Source organism: Pogoniulus pusillus, chromosome 24 (assembly GCF_015220805.1).
Source record: "Pogoniulus pusillus isolate bPogPus1 chromosome 24, bPogPus1.pri, whole genome shotgun sequence".
NCBI lineage: Eukaryota > Metazoa > Chordata > Aves > Piciformes > Lybiidae > Pogoniulus > Pogoniulus pusillus.
Genome location: NC_087287.1, coordinates 13856151 through 13879557, shown reverse-complemented (window position 1 = coordinate 13879557; position 23407 = coordinate 13856151). Strand labels below are relative to the sequence as shown.

At 45.6% G+C, this 23407-nt stretch overlaps 3 protein-coding genes across 7 annotated transcripts in view; 2 read left to right on the top strand and 1 right to left on the bottom strand.

The window, feature by feature from the left end:
- The first annotated feature begins 1211 nt into the window (after nt 1–1211).
- C24H11orf16 (chromosome 24 C11orf16 homolog) lies at nt 1212–8694 on the top strand. Its single transcript, XM_064163692.1, has 7 exons — nt 1212–1378; nt 2178–2337; nt 3499–3727; nt 4444–5106; nt 5554–5741; nt 7422–7649; nt 8300–8694. Exons 1-7 carry the CDS (start codon nt 1212–1214, stop codon nt 8336–8338), a joined length of 1674 nt encoding a protein of 557 aa, XP_064019762.1. The 3' UTR covers nt 8339–8694.
- AKIP1 (A-kinase interacting protein 1) lies at nt 8667–13509 on the bottom strand. Its single transcript, XM_064163693.1, has 5 exons — nt 13387–13509; nt 12857–12934; nt 10355–10468; nt 10000–10050; nt 8667–9097 (listed from the first exon to the last, which is right to left on the bottom strand). The coding sequence occupies exons 1-5, from the start codon at nt 13507–13509 to the stop codon at nt 8954–8956; spliced, it is 510 nt and encodes a 169-aa protein (XP_064019763.1). The 3' UTR covers nt 8667–8953.
- A 109-nt stretch (nt 13510–13618) lies between these two features.
- The window catches only part of DENND2B (DENN domain containing 2B), a 128191-nt gene continuing 118402 nt past the window's right edge, over nt 13619–23407 (top strand). For 2 of the 5 annotated variants that reach the window (XM_064163686.1, XM_064163689.1), the window contains exon 1: nt 13656–14028. The gene's annotated coding sequence lies outside the window, so the exon portion shown is untranslated. Of the gene's footprint in view, nt 14419–16454; nt 16693–23407 lie in introns of those variants that run through there. The other 3 variants (XM_064163690.1, XM_064163687.1, XM_064163688.1) reach the window with 3 other exon arrangements.

Genomic DNA, 23407 nt, shown 5'->3' with positions numbered 1-23407 from the left:
ACTGGCAGCAAGCGGCTTCCTGCTTCAGGCAGGCAAAAGGGCAAGATTTCTGCATTGGGACCAAATCCAAATCCACCAGATGCAGCATTATCAATAGCTGGTAAGTTTGAAACACTGCTGTGGCAAAGTACTTGGAGTTACTCTGAGGCAAAACTTTCTTAGGGTGTAGTGTCCTGTTTTATGCCGAAATAGGAGACTTTTCTCTCAGCAGTGTCAGCACTGAGTGGGTTTAAAATATGCTTTAAGGTAGAATGGGTACTGCATTTCTTTACAAAGTGTTACTGATTCCACCTTGTTTTGGTTTATAACAGGGGAGCTTGTGTAGCTGTGAAACAAGGGAATGTATTGTGCTGAGTGGTGACTTAAAACCACGTTTTGCTGCAGTTAACTCACTCTTCTTGCTGGGTTTGGTCTGCTAGTTTTCTGGCATTGTGTATATCTGTGAGTCCTCACAAAAATTACTCCCAGATCATATTTTTCAGATAGGAGACAAAATAAGGTTTACACCTAGTATGAGTGCTTAAACTATGTTTTGTAAAGTAAATTAAGCATACTAAACACTTCTAAGCAATGTTACAAAAAGGAAAAACAAAAAAGGAAGCTTGTCAGCTCATCTGCTGCTTTGTCTTGTCAGCTTACTAGAGGCAGCATCACATCATCAATCCTAGTTTGACAGCATCTGAATAGTTATAATTTGTCAAATCTAATTCTTTCTCATGGCAAGCCTTAATCCTACTGTTAGAAAACATGACAGGACAGCTGAAAGATCAAAATACTTGCTGTTAATACATCACTATAAATAAAACAAGTAACAGGCACCTGCAGTCTACCATCACGTTCAGAAGCTGCCACTTTTCCTCAGCTTGACAACATGAGCTGTAGTTTCTGTCTCAGCTTGTAAAACAGGTAACATTTGGTTACTGCTTTCCTGGGAATTTTCATAGCATTTCTGTTTTCCTTGAGTGTTTTCTGTCCCTCCACCAGGTCTGGATTTCTGAGTGACTGAAGATCACTGAAGTCAGTGGTACAGGTTCAATCTGACCAAATGCCAGTCTGAACACACTGAAATAATTATATTCACACAATAATAAAATCTACTGAGTTCTTGAGGCACAGTGGAAAGCATTTACTTGTGCTGGAAAATATCATTATGTTGTCTCTTTTCTGGTGACAGATCACAGCTGATTCCTGCCGGTAGTACTTGTGCAGGAATGGCTCATTTGGGAGGGTTGCTGCCGATGGATCGCAAGTATTGCAGCGCAACACTCGCTCTGCACAAGTGCTGGTGCTCCAGCATGGTACCTGCTGTCATCCCCTGCTGCAGGAGCTCCTCTGTAGCACATCCTGCCTGGATCACCGAGCCACTCACCCCCCAGAGGTAAAATCAAGTTCTTGTTTGAGTCTGTGATTTACCACTTCTCAGGATATCTATCAGGATAAAACAAGCTGCTCTGTCAGATTAATAAATTAGCACTTTGAACAGCATTTGAGCTTTCCCCTCCCCTGCACTGGCAGCTTTGTAGATGGCATTAACTGAAGTGATTTGCTACCCTGGAGATTATGTAAAGCAAAGCCTGAGTAAACCTCCTAAGAAAGAAACATTCCTTTGGTATTATTTGGATAAATCAAAGTATCTCCCATTAGCAGCTGTCTTCAGTGACAGGTTTCTAATGCTTTGTGACAGGGGATTATTTTTCTTATTTTGAACTCAAACCTGTTGTCAACCAGCAATTTTGTTGTTTGCTTCTCCACTCTTCTGTTATTTCCTGAATGCCACACTGTAAACCATCAGCTCCAGCACGCTCGAGCACACCTACACACTGCTCCGTGCTGGAGATGGATCCTTTCTCCTGACCTTAAGGGATGCTTTGGCTTGCTGTGTAGGCAGCAAAGGGGCTAGTGCAGGCAATGCTGGCTCAGGATTCCAGTGTACTCCTGGCTCATTTTGCCTAAACCCAAACTCAGAGAAATCTGAATTTTTTAATCGGAGAGAAAGGAATTGTCCCAGCACAGCTAAGTTCTCTGTTTCTTCTTGTATGCTTTGGCCTGTGGGTCTGCTGCAAAATGAGGTGGAGTGATGCAGTTCTTAAGTCTTGCAGTATTTTTGAGTTGGGTTTTATTTTAAGGAGTTACAGAAGTTGTTTCTCCCAGTGCTGATGCATTTCCTTTCCTTCAAGGTGTCAACGGATTAGCCACTGTCTCTGCTGCCCTGGCCCTGCACAGAAGAGGCTGAGCAGTTTGGGGAAATCAGTGGGCTTAGGCAGCAATGTCCCTGTGCTGGTGAGAGGGGAACAGGATGGATTTTATTATCGTGGTACAATAAAAGAGGAGGCAGAGGTGAGTACCAGTTGCTGTGCGGTAGTCACAGGCACACTTAAGGAGGTGTCCAGTCCACCAGCAGCCCTCATGCACCACCTAAGCTTAGTGTAACAACTGTTTTGACTTCAGCTGGTGCATGAATTAGAGAATAGATCATCAGGACAGCTAATGCTTGTGGCTGTGTTGACTCATAATGCTCCCAACTTGCCTGATTCCATGTTGTCCTCACCTGCTGCTGCCGCCTTGCTGGGTGAGCTTCTTGCATGCAGCACAGCTTCAGGCACCAACAAACTAACACTGATCAAATCTGTCCTCTGCTCAGCTGCCTTCACCGAGTCCATTTCTAGGAGTGAGCTGGCATGCTTCAGGAATCCTCATCTTGTGCAGATGATGGGTGCCTCCCAGGCTGCCAGTTCCTGGTGACAGCAGTGTTGTTGTGCAGCTTGCAAGGGGCCCTCTCCTTCTGCTGGCTCTAGGCATTGAGCCAGGCTCAGACAGAGAGTGTGAGCAGTGTACCAGCTACTGTTGTGCGTAGACACACAACCATCAACAACACAGGAAAAGCACTCGTGTGTTATGTACACACTTCCAGCTTGAGTCAGCTACAGACTAAAGGCTTGGTGTCTTTTCAGCAATGTTAGTGAAAGCTTTAATTCATTAGTTTGTTAGCACTTCAAACTCAACAGAAAAAAAGCAGCTATTCTTTCTGAAGCATAGGGAAGTACCTCTGGTGATGGAAAGCCTCTTGACAGGCCTGAATGTTAAAAGAAAATAAAAATTCTCAGCAACCCCTCCCAAGAAGCAGAGTTTGTGTTGCATGTAGAGAAGAAGGACTTGGATGTGACCAAAGAACAGCCTGGACAGCTTCAGTCTCCCTTTTTATCTGATGCACACAGGGAGGTTTGTGAAATCCAGTTGCACTCTATAGCTTTTTCTCTAGGGGAAGAAAATACAGATCCTAGCAGCACTGAATCTGCATGTATGCTTCACTCAGCCTGCTTTCTCATGAGCCTCACCAAAGTATTCCTGGCTGTCTCAAATGCTACACACTGGTAGTTACTGTTCAGGCTTGCTCGGTGTTTTGACCTAGCCACAGAATGTCTTCCTGGTGAAGGTTACATGACCTGACACATTATGGACTGTTTTTCAGAGGAAATGTGATTTTGTTCCTGGTAACAGAATGAAAGAGGCACGTTTCTGGTAGAGTTTGCCAAAGCACTCGTGTCAGGAGGAAGGCATCCAGTGTGTGTGCAAAAAACAGCGAAGGATGACATCCTGGAATATGTGAATGGGATGAAGCACTCCTTAGTCCCTGGAGACAAAGTGCTGGCACCCTGGGAGCCAGATATGGTCAGGTACAGCCCAGGAAGTGTCCTCATGGGCATTGAAACAAGGGACCCCTTACGAGGTAAGTAAGATGCTGCCTCGTCCTTCTCACCTTGCTCCAGAACGAGTGAGACTGTCATGACACTGCTGTCCCAGTTCTGCTGCCCAAGAAACACCAGTGCAGACCACAGTCTAGTGTAGCTTAAAACTTGCAGGAGCTGAGGAGGCTTGCTGATGGGTATCTACATGTCACCTCACTGGGCTAAGCCTAAGGAAATTGTGACCCATAAAAATGTCATCTTCCTTGTCTGTGGCTGTGCTGTTTCCTGCCTGTTCTGATGGGACTGTGTCTGCCATGTATAGGACAGGGGCCTTTTCACGAGGCATACAAGTGAGGCAGCTCTCAGGAAGCACCCACCCGTCCTTGAATGTTCACATTTGTACCAAATGGTACACCTGGGGGTGATTTTATCACTCAAACATAGGAGAATTCAGCAGTTCATTCATTTTTCCCCATGTCTGACAGTCAAGCTCCACTGACTTACCAAAACACTGTTCTCAAAGCCTTACTGCTGACTTTGGCAGTTGCAACAAAAGCTGCTCAGCCTCTTCATCTGATGATAAACTGAGAGGGAAGATGCTACCAGGCCTGTTGTCACACCAATAGTGCCCTAGCTGCCCACTCCACCTTCTGTGAGGTAGTACCTTAGAGAGGGGTGACAGCTTCTTGGCAGGAGGAGAAAGCCTGCTCTTTGTATATCCACTGCCTAGATGGCTGCTTCCTTTTTCCCTTGGCAGCCTCAGAAGATGAAGATGTTACGGTCCAGTTCTGGAATGGAAAGAAAGTGAAACTCCCACGAGGTGTTGCCCTGTGGATCCCTCCTAGGCTGTGGGAGAGGATTGTAGAGATGATCCACATGCCCTTCACCAGCAGGGTGAAGACCAGAGAAAGTCTCGACACCAAACCTTGTATTTTATCCTGCAGTCTTAAACCAGCCCTGATTCCTGTTAGGGCTGTGCATAGGCTTGCCAAGCATTGCTTGCTCTGCTCACCCTGCTGGCCACACTTCCACTGTCACTGTGATGGTGTATGCTGTTCCTTAGCATATAAAAGACAGAACTGCTGCTACCAACACAGTGTTGATACCTGGTGGCCTCTGCCATCCAGATCGGTGGCCTCTCAGGGTGAAACTGAACAAACAGAGTCCAGCAGCAAGCCCTCTCCATGCCTTCTAGAACTGAAAGACCCAAACCAAGAAGCAGTAGCAGACGTGGCAGTGTCTCCCCACTATTCTGATTCAGAGCTGGACCTGAAGCCACTGTCCACTAAGAGCAGTGTGGTGGACAGTGTTGTTAACACAGGCTCTGTCTTTCTTGAGAAGCCCAGGATAAAGGATTCTGCAAGACCCAACGGGGAATACTGGAAAAGAAGCCACCACAAGTCCCATCCCAGTGATTCAGGTACCTTTTTAGACCCTTGCAATGAAGTAGCAGCCAGAGAGAAAAACCCTAAATGTGTTCTGGGCCTATTTCATCTGGGCAGTTGCTTTGCCTGCAGTTGATTGCTATAAATACTATATATTTGCATATCAACTACAATACAGCCCCTTCCCAATGTTTCTGCTGCCTTATCCTGCATGCCAGGTCTTCCTCTGGCAACTTGTCCAATGGAAAACTACAGGAACAGTGAATTTCATTTGGAGGCATAGATAACACTCTCTGAGTTTGCTCCCCCTCCTATTCCTATGTTTGATGCTAACATCTCCATTGACCTTTACAGTTGGTGCATGCAGAATAATGTGAAAGAATTCTTTTCAGGCTTAGATTGCATTTTTCTCTGTTCCCAAGTGAATGACTCTCCATTTCAGTTCTGGTTTCACTTCTAAATACAATTTAACTCCTTCCCAGGACTTCCCAGTTGCAGCAGCACATGTGCAAAGGTTAAGATGGAATCCAAAGGCCTCTCTACTGGGAACATGTCTGGTGTTGCTTCAGCTAATCAAAGTGCACTGTTTGAAACATTTGAGCAGTCTCCCAGAGGGCAGCTCTCAGTGGAAGAAATTGCAAGGCACCAGGACTTGAAGCTGTTGTTGAGGGTAAGGTAATCTGCATGAATACTGTATTTATGTAATCACACGGTGTGTGTAAGAAATATTCTTGTTAGTGGTCTGGAGGTTAGCTAGAGAAATACATCCTCTGGAACTTAACTGCTTGCTAAGGTCATCTACCAGTTTTGTGATGGGTGGAAAACTTCATCACTAATTGTAACAAAACAAAAATCCCAAAACCCTAAGGGAAGGCTGAAGCTGCTTGGTAAAATGGAAAAGATGATGTCAGTAACTGTGTGAGTACTTGATAACACATACTTAAATTCAGAAACTTGCCAAGTACCCAATGACATCAACCCAGGGAAGCAGGGACCTACATGAGTGGCCCTGGAAATGGACAGATGTGATAAAGATCAAGAAAAGATTGAATCCGGAAAGGTAGTGGGCTCATGCCAGTCAGACTGTGACAGTCATGGTCTCCATCTCTAAAAGATAAAAGCAGATTTTTGCTAAACAGTCTGTACTACTTTCTCCTGCTGCTTCACAAGGAGCAAGCAGTTTGAACAGCAGATCCCCACCCTGAAGCTGGGGGATACAGAGTAAGCAAACTGTATAACAGCTAGGAACATGGACAACACTGTGGTTTCTAGGCCTGGTTTCTGTTTGCCATGGTCTTCTCCTGCTTTAGAAAAACTGGGTTAAAAAAAAAAATCAGAACATGAATATCAACACCCCCCCAACAACAGAAACCAAGAAAAGGTTTGTAGGAAGAGGAAGATTAAAGAGAATGGAAGGATGAAGAAAATGCTGCTCTGCACAAGAGCATCAGGTGTATAATTAATGAATTGTATCTCAGAAACCAAACATTAGCTCCTCTGTACCTCATGCTCTTGCTCCTGAGCTGACTAAGAACAACACTTTGGATGTGCTAAACGTGCAGAATTTGATTCAGAAGATGAATCTGTTAATGACATGCCTTAGTGAACAGAGAATACACTGGAGTATATATTGTATTCTCACAATCACAGACATGGCTCTGAAGCAGATGCCTACCTACTTACTAACTGTATGGTTCCTGCTTTGTTATTTAACTAATCACACCTTTGTAATTGATTTCCTAGGATTTTTTTAGGCCAGGTTGGAGCTCCAGGCAGACATGCTCTACATTAGAAAGTGTCCCAGCTGTGCATTGAAGTGACATGCTTTGCCTTTCGGTAAAACTAAACCTGGCAGCATGAATCACAGTAGTGGATGCAACCTGGTGCTGCAGATTATAGCAACACACTTTTCTTCCTGTAAAACAGCCCTTGGTGCTTTCAAACCCTGAAGATACAATGCTGTTCCTTCAGATAGCTGAAGCAGTTTTATCGTTTAACACAGACTGCACCAGAAATAACTTGCAACAAACAAGCAAAGCTAGAGGGCAGGCTTCCAAGAGGTACTCTGTGTGGGGTTAATGCTCTCCCACTGTAGTCACCATAAAAATCTTCCTAACTTGTAAGGTGCAAAGCTTTTAATCAAAGCCTTAACAGCTTCTGCAAATCTGTTGGGTTTATTGTAGAGTTTTGTGTTTTATCAGGGAAGTTTATATTAGCACAAAAATGGTACCATTCTTAAAGCTACATGTGGCAGAGGAATCTATCTCACAGCCAGGAATGCTGTAGTTAAAAAGAGACTGATGTTTTTTTAAAGCTCAGGTTTCCAAGGGGTTTGTTTTCTGTCCTCCAGGAAGAGGCATCAGAAAAACAAAGATATAAAACAGCAAGAAAGGAAACAGAGTCAGATGATAAATGTAGGGTAACTTGCATAGGAAACAGCAAAATGGATGATACAGACTATGTCAGAAGAGGACAGACAGAAAAACTAACTGCACTCACTTGTGGCAAAGCAGAGAGATGTGATCCACCAGAATTCAGTAAATGTACAACTGATAAAGTTCAGGAGCTGGAATTTCAGGTAAACTGTTCACAAACATTTACTAAGCAAATCAAAATCTGATTTAGATACCATCTCAGGAGAGTATCTTTATGGGCAACTGTAATTTTAACGAATGATAAACTTTATTTCAAACTATGTTGAATTTCAGCATCCACATTTTTTACTCCAAAGTGTTAAATACCTAATTGTTTGGACTTGACCATTCTAGAGAGATAAAGCAAATTAGTATGAGCACTAAAACCCTGAACAGATGCACAGCAATGGTCTAACAAACCTCCAATTTGTCTAGTTCTCTGGAGTCAGACAGAGGAATTCAGCATAGTGATTTCTTTTTTGGAGAAAGCCAAAAGGAACACAGAAACAATACATACTGACAGCTGAAAATATTTTTTCAGGATTAAAGCAGAAGAGAAATTAGCCAGAGGCTAAAGGACCTGCTCCTGTAGATAAAAACAACAACATGCTTAAGAGTTCCAGCATTCAAGTCACTGAATTTTACAGATATGTCTATAGGCCATGTGGAACCTGCTAACTGTGCAACCTGCTCCTTCAGGAGAGTTATGTATCCAGGGAGTCTAGTTGATGAGACTGCTCATGTTTAAAGCATATAGACCTGGCCAGAAGCTGTAGTGTGCAGTTGCTCATCAGTGTGTTTTTTTTCTCTGCAGGAAACAGTAGACAATTCAGTCTACCCAACTGCCTACTGAAGAAGACAGCTGCCTGCTAGTCAGCCTAGGCAAGACCCTGAAAAGACACAGGACTTAAACTATTGACACTTATGTGCCTATGCTGAATACCTAACACATATTCAACCACCTTCTTGAATTGGGGTCCTAGATAGTGAATTTGAATTGCACTGCATTTCTGTATCAGAATAACGAAAGTACAGATAGGAGAGGTGCTCTAAAATCAGTGCCAGCCCATGGAAGCTAATGTACATTTACATTCACACCACATGGACCATGCTCTCTCTGGTCATGAATATGACATGGACACTGTCTGAGGATAATATAAAAGACACTGTCATCACAAAGAGTAAATTATGTATTTTATTCCACTGATTGTATCTTTCATTAAAGCATAAAAATCCTGGAATTATAGCCACATAATTGGATTTAAGGCATACAACATACAAGTATGTATAAAACCAGTGTACAAAGTGGGCTGCAAATAATTGCATTAAGTAGAAAACAAATATACAGGCCATAAAAATAAAGTCCCAAAGAGGATACTAGTAAAGTGCTAATAAGATATACATAGTTTGTTACATGCATTAATACAGCCTTGTATTTATTCTTGTGATTGCCAGAAGACAAAAAAAATCATAGAACAAAAGTTAGATCAATACTTTGTCCTGCACTGACATCCACCACATGGGTTTGCTGCACCATATCCTCTGAGGTTGCTGTGACAGAGTAGGTGCCAGGAGAAACTTCAATGTAGATGTCTTCAGAAGCTTGTCTGGTCTGTAGGGGAGGCAGGGGGGCAAGGTTTCATTACTGGTTAGTCATCTCAGACTTCCCACAAAAGCAAACATTTTGAATATTGGGTAAAAAACCAAAAGAGCTATCAGCTGCTATGTAAGCACACTAAGATTCTTCAAAGTAGAAAGGTACTATGGACAGAACTGTACAATGTTTCTGTCAGTGCAAAGCTTAGCAAGTGTTCCATCAAAGTATTCTATCTAATGTTTCCATCAACAGAAATAATGCACATGCTGTAACCTCTGCTCACAAAACTGAAAATTACCTGAATGGTTTTGAACATAAACTTGGAAAATATCCATACAGGGCTGCTCCCACTAATTTGTACTACTGGTACAGATTTCAGGGGTCTCATCTTCTGTGGCTTAGACATTCCCAAAATTGATTTGGTGAGTTAGGTTTTGAAAATTAAAAGAAGTTTTCTCCTCCTTGAGGATCAGAAGTCTTCAGAGAGGCTAGATGGGGGCCAAGCATAACTGGCTAAGGAACTGTTGCATGCCTTTCCTCAGCGCAGGGAATGTGTCAGGAACACAAATGAGGTGAGACTGGAGAACTGCTGGATTATTTCTACTGATGCAATTCACAAGAGCCCAGTGATTAATTGCAGTGTTTGACATTCTGAATCAGGCCAAAAATATAAAGTAGACTTCTAACTGGTTACATGCCAGAATGCCACACTCTGCTTTGTAATTCATTGTGCAGCTCTCTCTGTATGCCCATTCTACTGCCCACCTAGATATACATTGGAATTGTAAGTGCACCACTGGTAAATCTTCTGTGCCATCCAAGTCTCTACGCCTGATCACAAATTTTGACCCACTTGATGCAAAATGATAAAGAAATGCTGTACTTCAATTCAAAACTGAAGCATTCTATAAACTTACATGTTGCTGGCAAGTTTGACCTTGACTGGGCACTACAGAGGCTTCAGTTCTCTGGAAAGAAAAAAAAGATACTGTTTTCTAATGGTACAACACAAAAGGCAAACACAGCCCTTGAGAGAGAGGAGGTCTTATTCCCACGAAACTTTCCCCTCCCCAAAAGGACTGGTGTGACACTGATTGGTGTCACCAGAAGTTATTCTGCCCAGCCCATCCCAAAGGTTCAGATCAGTCCAGGTGTCCACATGCCCATGATATCAAATCATATAAGCAAGTATCAGAGGCCCTAGATGGGTAACAATTGTCTTACAGTAAGAGAAGTAACAACCTTCCATCAAATCCAAACTTGTGTACTTACCTCCTCTTCTTGAGATGCCATCTCACTTTCAGCTGCTTGCCTGCCATGATATCTACAGATGTGTTTGATTTCATGTTCTTTGTATTTACAGGCTGCCATAAAGCTGTAATACTTCTGGACAAAAGCAGAAACAGAAAATATTGTGTGGAAAAGTATCAAAGCTATGCTCACAACTACTGCAGATTAAACAGTTGAGAGTGGAACTGCACAGCTACAGACTTGTTCTTGTGTGAGCATGAAAACAATGCCTGGATGTCCACAGGACAAAACAGTCAGCCTTATCTCCTGACAGAACATACAGAGACTCTATGATACATCAGAAGTGAATTCATGCCAGTATCAGAAAGAATGCTCTGTAAGAATCTATTGATCAGGCTCTTAAAAAAAAAAGCTGTGCTAGAAGATGGCATAGTTTTATGGGTCCCTAACAGGACATATGAGCAGGCTTAAGTGCTTTGCAACCCAGCCAGTGACAACTGGTTCTGCACAGCAAGTGCAGGAGCCTAAAAGCAGAACACATTAATACTGAAATATGAGTTGGTGCAGAAGTAAAAGCATCCTCAAGGCTGTTAGCAGTAGCATAGTGATTTTGAAAATTGTATTTAAATCCACATCAGCCCTTTTCTGGCTCCACAGTATAAAGGTACTTGAATCTTCACCACTGCAAATTTGAGTACAGCTCTGCTGCCATCTGTTGTCACCAGAGAACTTCTTCCAGGGTCACCTTTTAGATCACAGGTACCAAGAAGTTCCAAGATAGGTATTTTATTCCACTTCTGTTTTCTTTGTCTGTGCCTTTTTCTTTTTCCCTATTAATTAGGTTGGAAGATACTTTCAAAACCATCCAGTCCAACTGTCAAGACTAAACTTACAAAAGTAAGGCTGATGGCAATTCTTATTTCCAAATCTACTGCTGTGCTTTATTCCTTGAGGTTACACATGCATCAACGAGATTTGGCTGCTTGCATTGTGGTTTGCTGTAGAGCTATATGCCAAAATACATCAAATACTCTGACTTGGTAACACTTCACAGACCATCTCTGTACTACAGGAGGTGAGAGGGATTCTTTTACATGACGGCACCAATCAAAGAAATCAAATCAAACTTTTGGTAAGAAATGTGAGTAAACTTTGGTCCCTTAATAACTCTTCATCTTAAGTCACAGTTTTACTCACTTGTGGTCAAGTGTCTAAATGGTGGTTTGGATGTGGATGTTTATTTGCCGTTTGAAATGTTGTCTATGAACTTGTGGGCTTACAGAACTCCCTCTTCCCTCCTTGTTTATGATTTTTATCCACAGAAGATGACTGAAACAGTACTGTCTGGGCAGATCTATAGAAGTTGAAGTCATCCACTGCTCCTTCCAACTTTACTACACCTAAGAGGGCAGAGAATGACTCTTTATAATTACATTTTTGTCTCATCTTTTGTAAAACTCTGTTTTGCCTGTTTTAACTGGTTACTGTGTATGCAGTGCTCTGAAATGATAAAGGCATTAAGAGCTAAACATCTGGTGTGTGTTGAATGACTGTTTTCCCTCATTTAGGTGAGGTCTTAGTTATCAACTCTGGGGACAATGGGCTCCCTGCTATGTTATATGAACAGATCCCAACGCCTGTACGAGATGTAAAGTGAAGATGTTTTCAGAGACTAACGGTGCAGTCAGGCTGCGAGGCTGCATTCACAAGGAGATGGCAGTCAGACTCACAGTCTGTCTACCCACAACAGTAATGACACCTGGCAGCCAGAGCCCATACAAAAGCAGTGGAGCTGGGCAGCTGTACGTTGTACCTCTCAACTTCTGTTTATCACAAATAAAGACACAGTGATGCTAAAAACTGAGCCCATGCTCCTTATGGAGTAATAACACCTTAAATTGAGTTTGCTTAAACCATACTGGGCAGTTAGCTCTGAATTCAGAGCAAACATGTGACATGAAGTAATCTCTTTCCTTAGGATTCAAACTCTCCCTTAAATGTCACTCAGAACACACTGACTCTACCGGCCACTTTGAGCGGTGTGATGAAAACAAAAGGTTACTCTGTCATAATGTCATTCTACACCAGAGATGCAGAGGCACTTCCAGCACTGGAAAGAGCTCTGTACGTGTAACAAGCCTCCGTGCTGTCTGACACAAGGTATCTTGTGCTGTTACCTGTCGTTTCTGTCGCTCTAACCATAGTGCCGTTCCACCAAGAAGTGGAGCAGCCCCCTCCTAAGATCTAAAAGTCTACAGGTACTGTCCATGGAAAACGCCGACAGAGGTGCTTATTAGCCAGGGTAGTACCAGTTGGTCAGGGATCACTGACGAAGCCAAATACATGCATGCTGGCCAATGCCTCATGTTTGTCTAGGCCAGCATTACAGGCTCACTCGCTAACCTCTTGCCACGCAAGGCGCAAAACTCACGCAGTTTTGCAGCGCGGGCATAGTTCAAGCAGGCATGTGCCAGGCACATCGGGCACGCTCCCCTTCGCACAGGTTTGGGGTTAAAACCTCACCTCGCATTCCTTTGTGGCTTGATTCATCAGGTTCACAATGGAAGCGAACGCTGCGCTGAGCCGTTCCGAATCTTCTTCCTGCAATTAAGGGCATTTTGTGACTGGTGATGAGCCGCTCGCTGCTCGGCGGCAGAACGTGCCGAGTGATGAACACTCGCTGGGGCCGGGGGCTGTCTCTGGGGTGAAACAGCCACGTGTGGCCCACGGCGCAGCGCGCATCCCCGCTTCCAACAGCCACCAGGGCACAGCGAGGCACCTGCTATGCCCGGGCGGTCACTAGAGGCACCGGCACCCTGATCGTGCCTCCCTTCGGTTTGTACCGGCCTCCCGACCCCTGCACAATGTTTTTGCCGGGACGAAGCACAGGAGAGGCAGCACCGGGCAGCCGCGCTGCGTGCTGTACAGCGCCTGCGGCGGGCTGACGCGCAGCACGGCTCTGCCCCGCGCACGCATATATATATAAATAAATATAGAGAGAGTCACTCGGGGCCTCTGCAGGGCACGGGCTATTCGCGGTTCGCAGCACTAACCGGGGCCGAGGCCGAGGCCGGGGCCGGCAGGAGCCGCCCCGCCGGACGCCGCCGCCGCCGCCGCGCCCGCTCCAGCACGTCGCGCGCCAAACCCGCCGTCCGCCCCGCGCGCGCCCCCTCCATCCCGGCGCTGCCGCGCGCCCTCCCCGTGCGCACGCGCCGCCGGCCCGTTCCGCCCACAGCCGCCCTCCACCTCCGCTGCCGTTAGGGGGCGCCCCCACCTCGCCGGTGCTGAGCTGCCCCGCCCCGGCTCCGCCCCCCTCGGTGATACCGGAGTAAGTCCCGGCCCGGTAGCACATGGTGCCGCGAAGAGCTCGCAGGGTCTGGTTTTTTCCCCCAACGTCCATTTGCTGCCCTGCGGTAAAGCTGCCGCCCCGGTCGCAGTAGAGGGGTCAGAACAAGCCTCCCGCGAGCTCCCCTCAGCGACCTCTCTGAGTGTCCTGGTGCTGTTCCGCGGCAGTCACCGTCGGGCTACAACGGGGAGGAGTCGAGAAAAGCCCGAGGATGCCGAGCCGCGGCTCAGCGGGAGACAAGCATGGGTCGGCGGGCTGGTGCTAGTGGGCCTAGGAAGAGCGCCCCGTGGTCTCCGCAGCGGAAAGCAGCACTCGCGGCGCGGGTTGGGGGTGCCGTTAAACTTGTGAGGTACAAAGCAACAATCACCGTGCGTATCGGCGGTTGGCCGAGTGAAACGGGTGTTGGTAAGGGATGAGCAGCCAGGTCAGGCTGCCGGTAAACTACTGCTGCGTCTGCGCGCCAAAAGGAAGTCCTCCACTTTGGTCAGTAAGAGAAAGCAGAGAGCATGTCTGCCTCCCGCGAATAAGCTCTGTCAAACAAGCACATTGGCTCCCTGGAAGGTGCTTCAGGCTCAGGAGCGTTTCTTAACAGGGCAGGATATGCTTGAGAGGCCATGGCTTGCCCTGTAGCACGGGAGGATGCAGCCAGCGCTCGCAGCTGCCGCAGGGACTTGGAAAGCGGCTGTGGCTACCTGCGAGTTAGAGCCGCCCTGTGACTGCTAACCTGGCTTGCACTGAGGTGACAGTAGAAAGAGCAAAATAAGCACAGAAACTTTTTTTTTCTTGTTATGGTGCTAACAAGGAGCCCTCAGTTTTTCAGGTCCTTCGTTGTTGTGGAGTTTTTTGCTCCACAAGAATGTTCGGCAAAGAAAAATAATCCTCTTTTAGTTTACGTTTTGTTTCTTCCAGTTGCTGAGCTCCTGCCAGCCAGCTCCTGTGATAAGCAGGCTCTTTCACAAGCTGTTTGTACGTTGACTTGAGGTTGGGTTGCTGGTACTCAAAATGCAGGCAGTTGCTGCGGTGCTTGAGGTCTGTGTGAACGCAAGGTAAATGGCAGAGAAAAATGCTGTTTGTTAAAAGCGATGTTAGCATGTTTGAGATGTTTTCTTATGTGCTGGCAAAGCAGCCAGCATGGACTGGTTCCTGCTTAACTGAAGTTGAGGATCTTTGAGCTTCATTCCTTCTGTGATTGCATCCTTGGTCTCCTGCTGAGGCGGATGAATTTGCTGCTTTGCCTTGCTTGTGAAATACACTTGAAAAGGCCCCCCCGTGCCACTTCTCTAATAGGGAAACAAAATCGTATGCATATTATACTCTTGTCAGGTACTTGTAGCAGCAGCTTGTTCAGAAGGTGAACTATTCCTTGTGTGTTGAAATTTAAATTCTCACCGTTTTTTTGATGTTTGGTGACAGAGTATTCCTTTTGCATCTGAGTAAATACATCTGTCCTTAGAAGGCTGTCAGCTGAAATAGCTTTTGCTTTGAAACGTACATTCACATCTGAATCCAGATGAAAATTACCCTTATTTCCTGTACATTCACTCGTTTGAAATAGAATGAAGGTGTGTGAAACGCTGGCCATTCACACTGGATTTCCTTGTGGCATCACTGAGCAGAATATCTCACGACAATATATTTTATTTTGTTAATGAGGTGGTCAAAGGCAAGAACAGTTTATCCTGAGTACTCGGCTCTGGGTTCAGGGACGTATCCTTGTGTAGGAAAGCTCGTAAGCACTTCCTTAGCTCTGAGCATCATTTCAGTTCCACTTCAGTCAGTAAGGAAGTAAGCATGTGCTAGAAGTTGAAGATGTGTAAGGCTGGGATTTGTATTTCCAGTGGCAGGATACATGGATATTTTTCTTACATTCCCAGTATCAGGTGGTTCATATATTGTGATTTGTTTTATAAACGCTTGTATCAGTGCCTCAGGATTCAGGTGCAGTTAATTCTGCTAACAGCTACTAGCCTGCCTCTTTTCTACGGTTCTTCTATCAAACCTTTTGTGCGGGTTTCTCATCTGCTCAACTGGCAGAAGCACTTGGGGAGTCGTGCCAGAGAGCTGGCCCGTATCGTGCCGCTTATGGCCCGCTTGGAGCGTAGGTATCCATTGCCTGTGTCACACACGGATCGTCCTCAGCCTCTGGTGCAGGCTGTCCCGCATCCTGGGTGCAGAGGCAGCAGAGCGGTAAAGAACTGTTGTCACTAGCTGGTTCTAGCAAACTGGGTTTGAACCAAGACACCAGGAGTGAAGTTCAGGGGCATGCCGCTGCCTTCCTCTTGAGACCTCTCGCTCCCCGCAGGTACCGTTACTTCGGAGCCGCCCCGAGGAGATGGGGAAGCGCGGCCGCCCGAGGCTCGCCTATCCCTGCGCCCTGATGGAAACCATCTGCTCGGCGCCCGAGCGCAGGAAGCGGCTGCTCGCTCTCCTCCTTCCTTCCTTCCTTCCCGGCAAGCGGCTCCGCGCCGGTAGGAGCCCGGCACCCGCGGCTTTTTCAATGAAAACCAAGCGGTACCGCTCCGCCAGGGCAGAGAGAGGAGGAAGGGGGTCGGACGGGGGGCTCCGTTCTCCCCCCTCTTCTGCCCATCTCATCTCCCTGTGGACCGGTCGGTCCTGTTCCCCTCCCTTTCGCCTGGCCAGGACTGGGGTTTGGGGCTGAAGGGGGGGGGGGGGCGGCGCCCACCTCTTAGCAGGGTCGGGGCCGAGCGCTGCCGGCAGCAGCAGTGGCTCGGCCGCCCGGGGCTGCCCGGGCCGGCCCGGGCTGAGCTGGGGGAGCAGGTTTCTTTGTTGGCTGCCGGGTGACTGGTTCCCATTAATCTCCCGCACTGGCCGTGGCCGTCTCCACTTCCTGCCTTTGCATACTTCTCTTTCCCTCGATCTCAGTGCCTTCCCTCCTCCCTCCCCCTTTTCTTTCTCTCCCTCTTCCCAGCTTCTCCAAAAAGCTACAACCGCCCGGGCTGCGGGACGGAATCTGCAGGCATTCGGCGTAGGGAGCGCATCCCTGCGCGCCTCGGTAAGGACCGGGGAGCAGCGCTGTTGGGTCGGTGGTCGCCGTGGGGGGCTCCGAGCCGGGGAGCGGTGCTGGGGGAGATCGTGCTCTGGCTCGCCGTCCCTGCAACTCGAGAGCCGCCCGCCTCCCTGCAGCGGGGTGGGCCGGGGATGAGCGGAGCGGGCGACCGGAGCTCCCCGAGCCCTGCCGCTCCCTAGACCGCGGAGATGCCGATGGCCGTGCCGGTGCGGGCCGGCCCTGCGATTCTTGCAAAGGTCCCTGCCTTGTCCGTGGGGGGCGCGGGGTGTTTGCACAGGGGCGGAGCGGGCAGTCGGTGCTCCCGCGCTGGAGCGCCCCGTGCCACCATCGTGCCACCGGGACGCTACCTTCGCACTGGTGGCAGGGGACAGGCACCTCGGCCCAGGAGACTGCCACGACGGGAGCGGGTGAACTAAAACTGGCTGTAGAGCCAGCCCGGCGAGCGTGGGGCTCTCATCCGAAGAGAGAGGGGGAGCTGTGGCCCTTGTCCCTTCCAGCACCCACTCTCAGTCGGTCCAACCGGCTCTAAGGTTTGGATGCGTGTTGAAGAGAGTAGAGGAGCCACCTGGACTCCTGGCAGAAGCCTAGGATTCCAGGACATATTTAACTGAAGAGCTAAGGGAGCTGCTTCAGCAGTTCACATGGTGGGAAAATCAGATGTACTGTTCTTGGCTTGGTACCAAGTGTTTGCTTTACTGAGGAGCAGCGGGTCACTGCACTCAAAGAGTAGCGGCTACATATGAGAGCTGCTTCTTATGTTTACTTCAGTTTTATCACTCAAATACGTTTTTAATAGTCAAGCTAAATGAAGCTGGACACACAGTATTATTGCATTGTCAATGGTAGTGTTTTCTACGTTATTTCACTGTTGCACTGATTTTAGGGAAATGTTTTCTTTCATTTTTTATTCTGAGTAGTCATTAACTTCAGCCAGGTATTGAATAATCCAGTAACAATTACTGAGAAGGATCAACACTTGTGGAAGACAAGGGATGAAACTATTAGTTGTGGTCTGATTTCTGCTGATGTAGGACAGAAAGAATTGAAGTGAGGCTGATTTGCTTTTAAGACTTGATAATGTTGTGTTTATACATGATTAATATATAGTCAGTAGAATAAAATTTTCCATGTAATGGAAAGGTGAGGTAACAGAGCAAAGGTAGGAGTATCTTGCATTGAAGGTGAGATTTGAGAAAATGATGTGTGTTTTAGGAATGTCAAAACTGAATTTCCATCTTGATGATCAGGTTATGTAGGTGGCATAGTGGAAATCTGTTACCAGGTTGATGGGTGAGAGTAAGAGCTGTGACTGTTTCCCTCTTGCTTTAAGTTATTTTTAAGAAAACTACAGCACATTTAAGAAATTGTGATTATCAAATTACCTAAGAATATAACTGAGTACCTTTTAAAGCTATCTGCTGTTAAGAGTGTTACACTGTTAAGAGTGACTGGACTGACAGGGAACTGCCGTCTTGTTTCCATGCCAGAACCAGTTTCTTCTGAGAGTATGGAGGAACAAGAAGCAGGACTCCTTGGGGAGGGGTGATGGAGTGACTGGCTCTGGGTCTCCTGCTTCTAGCAGTATATGGCAATCTTATTCTTCTGTATGCAGAAATAAGAGTCGTGCCTGATGTGGCTTCCTTCTGCTCCCTTCAGGGTGTTGAACTCCCCCAGCCAGCTTGTTCAGTGCAGTTTCTGGGAAGAGAGATGCCTTGAGTCCATTCCTACCCCTACAGCATGTTTATGCTATGCCTGCCAGAATTTGCTCCAAGGAGCTCAGGACCAAGCATTGTTGTTTCACTTTAAACAAGTGACTTTCAACATATACTGCAGCTCTTTAAGGAGTGTGTGACTCCTCATTATTGGTGACCCCATAAACTATTGTGTAATCTGCTGACTGTAATGTACCATGCCAATTTATTCTTGGTTGGGAAGTCTTGCCAAGGACTTGATGGAATAGCATGATTTTATCCACTTTATTGTTTTCATTGCATTTCATAAACATCTAAGACCCTCTGGGAAGAATCACTGGGGCTGCTAGGACTTTTTTTTTTGTTTTTTAATTGCTGGTTAAATAAATGTTGCCAGTTTAAAAAAAATAAAGTGGTATGCAAGATCTCAAAATGCCTGGAACTGCTAAGCGCTCATGCCTAGGAAGTGAAACTATTTTTAGCGTAGGGGCATTTAAAGAAAAGATGCTAGCCTCTTGTGAAGAGGTCACAGTGAAGTGTGCTGAAGAGCTTTTAAGTGGAAAGCAAAACCATGTTTCCCACAGATGAGTAACACAAAAGTACCAGATTTGTGCTTTTCCCGCTTCAGAGGGAGAGGGTGGATTTTTTGTTAGTTCATGGTAGTAGGAGTGAGGGAGCCTAAGTCCATATTCTTCCACACAAAAATTTAAAAACTCCAGTCTTGGTGAGGTGCTTACCTCTCTGATTCCTCGCAGTGAGTGGCCACAAGGGAGACCTAGGGCTAGAAGACTTTTAACACTGGCAGCTGAGAATACAGTGTATCCCTTGGCATCTGTGTTTCTGAGAGGTCTCTTGAATGAATCTGTCTGCCATTCTGATCTACAACTGAACTGTGGTAAACCTTAAAAAACCCCACATGGATGCTGAGAACTCAAGGAGATTTGGGATCCTAAATTAATTCTGAATATGGACTGAGGTTGATAAATTACGTTGGATCCAGAGAAAACTTCCTTCAACATAGGTGTCAGAAGACTAGAAGCATTTGCTCTAGATGGCTTAAGAGAATGTGGTTTATGTGAAAGTTACAACTGTGTGCTGTATCCAGCATGTCATCTGTGGGGTCTTGAGTAATTAAGATATGGTTAATGTAACTCAGTCTCTTGCAGGGCAGAGAACCAACATTTGGAGTGTTCAGACTTTCAGAATGTACCAAATGATAGCTGAGTCAAATCAAGTTTCAGTCCAAACTTCATTGATTTTTAGTATCAGTTCAGTTTCGATCACAAGTGATTTGGCATTGGAATGGGCTGCCTGGGGATGTGTTGGAGTCGCCATCTCTGGAGACGTTAAAAAAAAGAGGACTGGATGAGGCACTTAGTGCCATGGTCTAGTTGATTGGACAGGGCTGGGTGCTAGGTTGGACTGGATGATCTTGGAGGCCGCTTCCAACCTGGCTGATTTTATGATTCTATGATGACTTCTCCTCCCAGCACTGAGTGCCATGTGTATTAGTCCTGTGTCTGTGCTGTAAACTGTATGTAACTGTTGCTTTTCAGAGCTTTTGGTCTGCAGTTGGGATTTAGTTGGCAGTTCAGATAGAGGCAAGTTTGGGGATCTGAATCCAAATATTTACATTCTCAGTTTGGCCTAGTTCTTGTGCTTGTAAACACTCATAGTCATACTGAACTTTGGTGAGGTTACAAGTGGCTTTGCCAAGCCTTGGAGAGTCACACCCTGCTAGACCTGAATATCTCCCTTTTGCAGAGAGTTTTGGGTATGTTTTTCAGGTGTACATGTATCAGCTGAGAGTTGGTACTTGCCATTTTTACCCCTAATCTGACAGCAAACCCTTTTCCTGTGTCTTGCTGCTTTTTCACATAGAAATATGTTATGCTTGTCAGATGTGTCAAGTTGAACACCATGGAAGATGCATCCTGTCCACTTAGAGGGTGTCATGCAGACTCTGGAAATCCTGATCTCTTTTACCACTCTAGAGCACTGCCCTGCTAGAGAAAGATTGTGGTGAAAATCTTCCTGCCTCCATAGGCACTGTTTTCCCGGTCCTTGCTGTTTGGGTGTGCAGAAATAAAGTTTGAGGACTGATTTTAAGGGTGGAGATGCTTGTTTATGGGGTCCCAGATTTAAGTAAATCCTCTTTTCATTCATATGGGCTTTGAATGGCTGCCAGATTTTGTTGGATACTTTTTATTTACTAGGGGCTGAGCCTGAAAGTTTTATTCTACACGAACAATTGAATTTTCTGAAGTCAAACTGTAGGGATAGAGATCATCTAGTACATTAACACTTCATGACCAAACCATCCTCTTGTTGGGTATGCCTTTGTACGTTCTGTTGCTGGTAACCAAAATCTGAAATTACATTTTATAGCTCATTTGCAGAGAGCTGGAGACTATAGATAGGGATGATTGAGGTGCAAGGAGTTACAGTGAAGAGTTTCTACTTCTCATTTGAGGTCTGTAACTTTGTGTTCATAGCCAACCTAGTTTGGAAGAATACTGCATTAGCTTAATCCATACTGAACATGTTTAGAGTAAGCTAACTTGTTCTCTTTCTGGAGTGTATATTCAGATAGTTAGAACTGTTCAGGTAAACAAATGCTTTAATTCATATAGACAGCGCTTTAGATATGTTCTGCTTACGACTTTGGAGACGTGTTTGTTAGGTTGAGGGATGTAGGACAGGAATAGCTGTTCATTTGGAATGTCATCTTTCACCATTCTTTGAAGATATGTTTGTTTGATCTGTATTTGTATGCTGAAAACCTGTCAGCTGCTGCAGTGCAACTGAAGCTTCAGTGTGTCCTTAAGGAGACACTAGAAGCACAATGAGTTTGTTGCAAATGCACCCTGTGTATCTTCACACACAGAGGAACAGGATCTTATTTCAGTTTAAGTGTCTGTCTCCTAATTCCTCTTTAAAATGAAGAGGTAAAATTGCTTGATGTGTGACCATTTAGTGTTAGCACTGGTGCCAACACAGGAAACCAAGTGTTTGAGCTCAAGCGTTTAACATTATTATCTAAGTCCCATGTTATTAAAAACAGTTGTGTGAAGTTTTAATACTGTCATTTAGTTTGAAGGGGCTACCACTCTGGTTTGCATTTTTTCCCCTTAAGATTAATCAGTTTCATTGGGACATCCAGTCACAATCACAGGGACAGATGCTAACTGGCTAGCACTGCTTGCCCTGCTGTTTCAAGTATTAGGGCAGAGACCAGAGTACATTAGGAGAGTGCCCCAGATCTCGCAACCCTTCAGTGAGGAGCAGATGTTCCAAATATGGACTCTTTTTATTCTTCTGAGAAGTCCTTCAAGTCAGGAGATGAATCTGTCTCTTGACATTTTTGCTTTCAACATTGCTACTTATTTGAGGGAGTGCAAATAATTTTCTCATGATGGGGTGGAATGAATGAGGAGCTTTAATGGTTTTGATCATTTGTCCTAGTGGAAACTCTGCCACTCAAGGTCACTGGAAAGGGCCCAAAGTTGTGTTTCTTTCTGTTTGGCACAGTGTGCTAGAGAAAAAAGGAGGTGTATTGACTTGCTGTGGGTGAAAGTGTTTCTCATATGTACTACGGGATTGTAGTGATTGGAGTTTCCAGTTTGCCTCATCTTTTAATCCTGGCTCTAGGCTCACAAGATCCTGCTGGCCTGTGTTGATCAAATGAGCTTTATTATCTGGGAATATTGTGTTGAAGATATGGCAGGTCAGCAAAGTGCAAAAGCTTACCAATTCTGTGTGATGTAGCCTCTGATTTTTTCCATTGTTGAGTTGCAAACTGAGCAGTGTTTCCACACCACAGCTTGTGTTTTACTGCCTGCTACATTACTAACATTAGTCTTTGAGCTGAATGCCCCCCAGGCCACTCAAACTGTAAATGGCTGACTTGATAGAGAGGTGAGATCAGAGTAGGCAAGGACAGAAAAGGATCAGAAAGAAGAAGCCTAGAATCTTCCAAACCTCCACACAGGCCTTTTGTAAATGTTGCTTAATGATCCCCAAACCTGTCCAAGCAGCATTCAGTCCTCACCCATGCAGTTCACACACCTTTAGGTCTGTATGTTAGTGTTCTATGGATATATCCATCAGCATTTCTCCTGTGGAGATGAGTAAACATCCCAAACTGTTTAATTGTAATGTGAAGAAAACCAAGGAGACCACAGTATCACATAATTATACACAGAGAGTATGAGATGAACCTAACTAATTTTGTGCCTACTAGTGTTGGTCCAGAGCTGCTGTGGATAGACTGATGTGATAGAGGAAAGAATCTGGCCTGCTATTAAATTTGGAGGCCTGGTAGAGCATTTTGCCATGTAGGAGTGTATCTGAGCTACTGGGCTGGAGCAGAATAATTAATTTCAGTGGCATATTCATGTAATAAGTTAAAATAGGTAATACAGTTTGAGGGACACGCATATTCATGAGCTCATGGATAATAGCTAAACCAGCAGGAATCCAGCCCTGGATAGCTTAGTGCTTTATCTTGGACCTAAAGTTTCCTTTCCCTTCCTTGCAGCAGCACAGGTTGGCAGCCACATCTGCTTGTCCAGCCCAGACAAACATGTAGTCAGAAGGTTAACTGGGGTGGAGACCACACAAAGCAGCATGATTTGGGCCAGGTGAATTAACACAGCATAAAGGCAGGGTCTATTCAACTGCTCCTCACCTGACGCTTTATGTTTGGCTGTGACTTTTCAAATGGTTTCCGAATCTAGCCTTTCCCTGTTAAGCAAGGAGTAAAAGGCAAGTACATGTGAGCTGTTTTTTAAAGTAAAGTCTTTTCTGGAGGCTTATCGTGGCCATGGATGTTTAATAGTCAGTGAGAGACTTTTTGTTTCATTATTCTTGTAATGACAGGACAAGGAGTAATGGGTTTAAACTGGAAGAGGAGAGATTTCAACTAGATGTTAGGAAGAAGTTCTTTACAGTGAGGGTGGTGAAACACTGGAACAGGTTGCCTGGGAAGGTTGTGGATGCTCCCTTCT